Below are 6,081 nucleotides of genomic sequence, written 5' to 3' on the forward strand. Positions count from 1 at the left end.
TTTGATGACTTTATTGCCAGAGACAAGGTAGAGAGAACTCTACAGAGCAATCTGTGGAGTCTTTGTTCGCACCCTCTTTTATACAGTTTTCCTCAAGGCATGTTCTATACATTTCACACATAGGTTTAGAATAGTGGTAGAATAACTAGATACATAAATGGCTCGATTCACCTTGATTATACTTGATTCATTGACATACTGACTAATAAAAATCTTCAACAATCATTTTAAAGTCCAGACATATTTTTGAGTGTTATGTAATTCTCAACAGCAGTTATCCAGTTGACTGGTGAAAAAAGCCCACTCTGTCTCTGTAAGTCCGTAAATTGACCTTGGAGATTACCATCGCCACAAAGACTGCGCTGTGGTGGCAGAATGTCCTCAAACTCTTGAATAACTTGTTGTGACACTGGGAATCCACAATCCCTTGCATCAAACCTAAGGCCAGTCAGAAATCAAAACATAAGTAAACTCATTACAAAAATGTGTAATAAAAACTATAAATCCTAAAATGAAAAAATTATAACCCAATTTTTAAATAGTCTTGAATTTTAAGACAAATAAGCCAAAGGTTGACTCTTAATGTTGAGAACATCTGTTGTCAAATATGGTTCTCACATTTGCTTCTACTACAAACACACTTTGTGAACCAGAAGTTTCCACCTTTTTGCTTCATGCATTGTACGTTTTTGTCTAAGAGTGTCTGAATTATTTTTAAAATAATAATCTAGTTATGATTTAAAATGTAATAATCGTCAAGTGTGGAATTGATCAAGTAAAAAACTAATGATAAACTGAAAAAAATTTTTTATTTGATATTTACTGAATATGGTCACATATTGCAAGGATTAAATACGAACCTGTGAGGCAGGTGATACATGGCTTCTGGTTTACCAGAATGACAAGATGACTGACGAACAGGTCGGATGGTGTGGTTATTCCAAAGTTCTCTGTACTCATCAAGGTCTTTCTGCAAGATGCCCAAGAAGACATAACGCAGAAGGCACTTATGCTCGTGGCTGCCGTTGAAAAGGTGCCTCTCTCTCAGGTCATTGAACAAATCAATCCAGAACTGAGTCCTAGTGATGGAATGACAGTATACACAATGTTTTAGTTTAGTGCTGAATAAAATTTATATGGAAATGAAATCAATGTAAAGCAAACTTTATACCATCAGGGGAAAAAAAGATTCTCATTATTCTCAATATTCTCATATAATGAATGTTGACAGCTGAAAACCTCTGTCATGTGACAACACACACACACACACAAAACTAAGTGACTAAATAGATACATGTACCTCTGCTTTCTGAAAAAGGACCACCAACTTTCGATACGCTGATTTGCAGTTGATGTTCCATACATGTGACTGAGGACTCCTGCAAAATCATCTGTATACTGTGCTCTTAATGCACAGTGAATGGCTACCATAGTGCCATTTTCTGTCCCACAGTCTGTGCGAAGACGTGCTGGAACTCCAAACTCTGATGCACACTTCATGTAATAATAAGCAATTACCCCGGGGTTGTTATTAGAGCTGCCACTTCTTAGCCACATCACTTTCCTAGAAAATCCATCAATGCAGCCACTGATGGCAACACCAAATGGTTTGAGCTTATCATACCCATCGATATGCCACACTTGGTTTGGTCCTGCTGTAAAGTATCCTCTTCGGATAAACCTGCGTCTATGACGAAGTTGAACTCCAGATGGATCCAGTCTGCGAACTGCATGCATTACATCATCCCTTTTAACTGTTAGGAAATACTTTTGTCGCAATGTCTGCCACAGAGCTCTGTAACCTAAAAGCTGTCCAGAGCCTGTCAGTTCATGTGTTATCACTGCATTGACAGTTTCAATGGGACTATAGTCTGTTCTCCTTGTTAGGCCAGCATTTTTCAGTTTTCTCTTTAAAGTGCTCAGGCTCAGGAAGATGTTGTGCCTTGTTTTGAGAAAATCAAGGATTACGTCATAGGTGTGGCCCTCTGAGAAATATTTACTTATTAGGCCTGCCTCCATGAGTTCATCTGACATTGATCCTGGATCTGAAGGGAAAAGAGAACAGTGTCATTAAGAATGCAGGAATCCACAAATATAATCTTACACAAACATAAAAATGTATCAGCAGTAGCAAAGAAATAAAAAGGTCAACTGTTTGATACAGGTTGAGAAATGTATTTAACCTAAATTTGTGCACAAATCCAGGTACTAAAAGGCACAAAGAACACCTGGCATTGGACGGGCATTTAAGCTTACTATTTTTAAACAGGTCGTATTGAGAGGTCTATGTTGATATTGAAAAAACATGTGCAATGTACTTGTGTTTAGTTCTATATGTCATACTATTAACTGGTTCAACTTGTTAATAAATTAGTGTACATGTGATTGTGTGTGACAAAGTCTGTAGCAGCACTGAGAAGAAATGTGGGAAAGCTCCCTTTCGTCTTCTCAGTGCAGTGAGAATAAGACAATGTACATCAAAGAAATGTTTTTATTTTAGGTATGTCCAACTACCTATGCATGTGAAAGTGTTAGGGTCAGAATGACTCAACATAATCATTGCATACCCAATGGGTTCAATTCATACTTTTCATAACACATTGTGTCCACAACTTGCATATAAGTTCATGACCCTAAATGAGGTGAATGAATTTCAAGGAGCAAAAAAAAGAGGGAAAAAAGTATTTCAGTATTTCAGACAACTCAAAATGAAAATGGGTCAAATTGACCTTTGATATTATAGTTAGTTAGTTAGTCATACTTTATTGTTCAGCCTTGGCTAAAAATTGGTCTCACTTTTATGCAACAATGACAATACATTCCACATATCCCTACACACACACACACACATATATATATATACATACACATACATATACATACATACATATATATACACATATATATATATATACATACATATATATACACATATATATATATACATACATATATATACACATATATATATATACACATATATATATATATACATACATATATATACACATATATATATATATACACATATACATACACATATATATACATACACATATACATACACATATACATACACATATACATACACATATACATACACATATATATAAACACACATATACATACACATATACATACACATATATATATACACATATATATACATACATACACATATATATATATATATATATATATATATATATATATATATATATATATATATATATATATATATATATACATACCATTCTGTAGAAAAGGTGCCAAAAATTGAATGCTGATACCACAGGTGCCACAAAAGCGTCCAACATGTCCAGGTAAATCGTGTCCACAATATGGACAATACATAGCCTGGCGGAGGAAATGTTTGTGACTGTTTAGTGCTAAAATATATAACTTGTAACTAGTAAATGCCTGTAATATATACATTTTCACAGCAGAGGAAAAAATGCAGATGTGAGGAAAAAAAAAAAACAGGGGTTAGTTTTACTTGCTTGTTGCCTACAGTTTTTCTCAGAGTAACTCTAGCTAACATAGCATTAAAATAACGTTCCACAGTTATGTGTGTGATTCGTCAGATTAGTCTAATAATGTCCAATAGACCAATTAATGGTATGATCGGGATGTTAAAATAAACAAAAAAAAAACCCACCTTTCAGTTCACGGACAAAACCTCCGCTCTGTCCAAAAGCCACTGAACAAATAGTCAGCTGAGCTCCCAGATGGGTTTGTCACTTTTTGAGGTCCCCCTGAAACATTTCCGTTGTGGTCCCTGCTATTTGCAGCGCGTTTTTTGTGTTTGCAGCGCTTTTTTTGTGTTTGCAGCGCGTTTTTTGTGTTTGCAGCGCTTTTTTGTGTTTGCAGCGCTTTTTTTGTGTTTGCATCGCGTTTTTTGTGTTTGCAGCGCGTTTTTTGTGTTTGCATCGCTTTTTTTGTGTTTGCAGCGCTTTTTTTGTGTTTGCATCGCGTTTTTTGTGTTTGCATCGCGTTTTTTGTGTTTGCAGCGCGTTTCCGTATTTGCAGCGCCTGTGTTGTCAAACTGATGGAGACGTTTTCTTAATTTGTTGTGGTTTTTTTTATGTTTGCATGTGTTTTCTTGGAGTTGCAGCGCGTTGAGCTCTCTCGGCCACCGTATCTAAGGGAGAGCCCAGCCACCCTGCGGAGGAAACTCATTTCGGCCACTTGTACTCGCGATCTAGTTCTTTCGGTCACTAGCTCATGACCATAGGTGAGGGTAGGAACGTAGATCGACTGGTAAATCGAGAGCTTTGCCTTTTGGCTCAGCTCTTTCTTCACCATGACAGACCGATGCAGCGCCCACATATCACTGCTGATGCTACCATAGCAGGGCAGGTGTGAGTGGCAACACTGGCGCAAAGCTTCAGTGGCAAAAACGTATCCGTGTGCCATATTGTAGCCGATCAGTGTAAACACTACCCAGACATGTGCTATTGTTTATTTCAATTACAATGGGCATATTCACATATTTCTTTACCCAATACCAACTGTCAGATTAACATGTTATTATCATGCGAATAGCGTGAATTGCAAGCGGGAAGGCGATCAGAGCTGCTTCGAGACGCAGACACTTAAGTCAGTCACTCTTGTTCTTTCTATTCGTATCACGAGGCTGTAAAAATATATTTAGTTCCTACCTATATATATATTTGAAAAGTAGACCATCCAAGCTTTCTGATGGTGTTTTTTTTAATGTTTATATGACAAAAAATTGCAGAGTTATTTAGACGGTTCGGCGAAATTTCTGTCATATCCCGGCGGTGGGATAGCTGGCTCTAGAGGGATAGAGTCCACCCCCAAGTCCCCAGACTCTGCTTCCTCGTTGGAAGTATTCCCTACACTGACCCAAAACGTCCCCACCATAAACAGTGTTGATGCTGCACCGCTTTCCTGTCTTGAGCCACCGGATGGTGGACCATAATCGCCTCGAAGCCGTCCAGAAGTCGTTCTCCATGGCCTTGCGAAACTCCTCCCATACCCGAGTTTTTGCCTTGGCGACCGCCAAAGCTGCATTCTGCTTGGCCCACCGATACCCATCAGCTGCCACTGTGACAGGCACCAACCACCTTATGGCCACAGCTCCGGTCAACCGCCTCCGCAATGGAGGCATGGAACATGGCCCATTCGGACTCAATGTCCCCCACCTCCCCCGAGACATGGGAGATGTTCTGCCGGAGGTAGGAGTTGAAGCTCCTCCTGACAGAGGATTCCGCCAGACCTTCCCAGCAGACCCGCACTATATGCTTAAGTCTGCCAGGCCTGGCCGGCTTCCTCCCCCACCAGCGGAGCCAACCCATCACCAGGTAGTGATTAGTTGACCGCTCCACCACTCTATTCACCCGAGTGTCCACGACATGCGGCCGCAAGTCCGATGACATGACTACAAAGTCGATCATCGAACTGCGGCCTAGGGTGTCCTGGTGCCAAGTGCACATATGGACACCCTTATGCTTGAATATGGTGTTCATTATGGACAATCCGTGATGAGCACATAAATCCTATAACAAAGCACCGCTCAGGTTCAAATCGGGGGGGGGGGGGCGTTCTTTCCAATCGCGCCACTCCAGGTCTCACAATCATTGCCCATGTGAGCATTTAAGTCCCCCAGCAGAACAAGAGTGTCCCCAGGAGGAGTGCTCTCCAACACCTCTTCCAAGGAGTCCAAAAAGGGTGGGTATTCTGAACTGCCGCTTGGCGCATAAGTGCAAACAACAGTCAGGATCCATCCCCCTACCCGAAGGTGAAGGGAGGCTACCCTCTCGTCCACTGCGGTAAACCCCAATGTAGAAGCGCCCGGCCAGGGGGCAATAAGTATACCCACCCCCGCTCGGCGCCTCTCCCCGTGAGCAACTCCAGAGTGGAGGAGGGTCAATCCCTCCTCAAGGAGACTGGTTCCAGACCCCAATCCGTGCGTTGAAGTGATCTCAACTATGTCTAGCCGAAACTTCACAACCTCGCGCACCAGCTCAGGCTCCTTCCCCATCAGAGAGGTGACATTCCATGTCCCTAGAGCAGTGGTTCTCAACCTGTGGCCCGTCACAAATGCAAATGCGGCCC

General features: G+C 40.9%; 1 protein-coding gene across 2 annotated transcripts; it reads right to left on the minus strand.

The window, feature by feature from the left end:
• Positions 1-13: 13 nt before the first annotated feature.
• Positions 14-3,752, minus strand: LOC140577579 (uncharacterized). Of its 2 annotated transcripts, none has more exons than XM_072715993.1 (5): positions 3,659-3,752; positions 3,252-3,357; positions 1,301-2,045; positions 861-1,079; positions 14-438 (listed from the first exon to the last, which is right to left on the minus strand). In XM_072715993.1, the coding sequence occupies exons 2-5, from the start codon at positions 3,352-3,354 to the stop codon at positions 228-230; spliced, it is 1,278 nt and encodes a 425-aa protein (XP_072572094.1). In that variant the 5' UTR covers positions 3,355-3,357; positions 3,659-3,752; the 3' UTR covers positions 14-227. The 2 variants fall into 2 exon arrangements, with proteins under 2 accessions (XP_072572094.1, XP_072572098.1); XM_072715997.1 differs by having other exon boundaries at positions 19-438; positions 1,625-2,045; positions 3,659-3,751.
• Between the last annotated feature and the right edge of the window lie 2,329 nt (positions 3,753-6,081).

The sequence above is a fragment of the Paramormyrops kingsleyae genome, chromosome 1 (genome assembly GCF_048594095.1).
Source record: "Paramormyrops kingsleyae isolate MSU_618 chromosome 1, PKINGS_0.4, whole genome shotgun sequence".
In the NCBI taxonomy this organism is placed as follows: Eukaryota; Metazoa; Chordata; class Actinopteri; order Osteoglossiformes; family Mormyridae; genus Paramormyrops; species Paramormyrops kingsleyae.

Bases quoted from the DNA above. Each gene is read 5' to 3' on its own strand.
- LOC140577579 (XM_072715993.1), bottom strand. From the start codon at position 3,354: ATGTATTGTCCATATTGTGGACACGATTTACCTGGACATGTTGGACGC. The intron at 2,046-3,251 runs GTATGTATATAT...TTTTCCCTTCAG, and splicing joins GGCACCTTTTCTACAGAATG to ATCCAGGATCAATGTCAGAT. The intron at 1,080-1,300 runs GTACATGTATCT...TTCCATCACTAG, and splicing joins TCCTTTTTCAGAAAGCAGAG to GACTCAGTTCTGGATTGATT.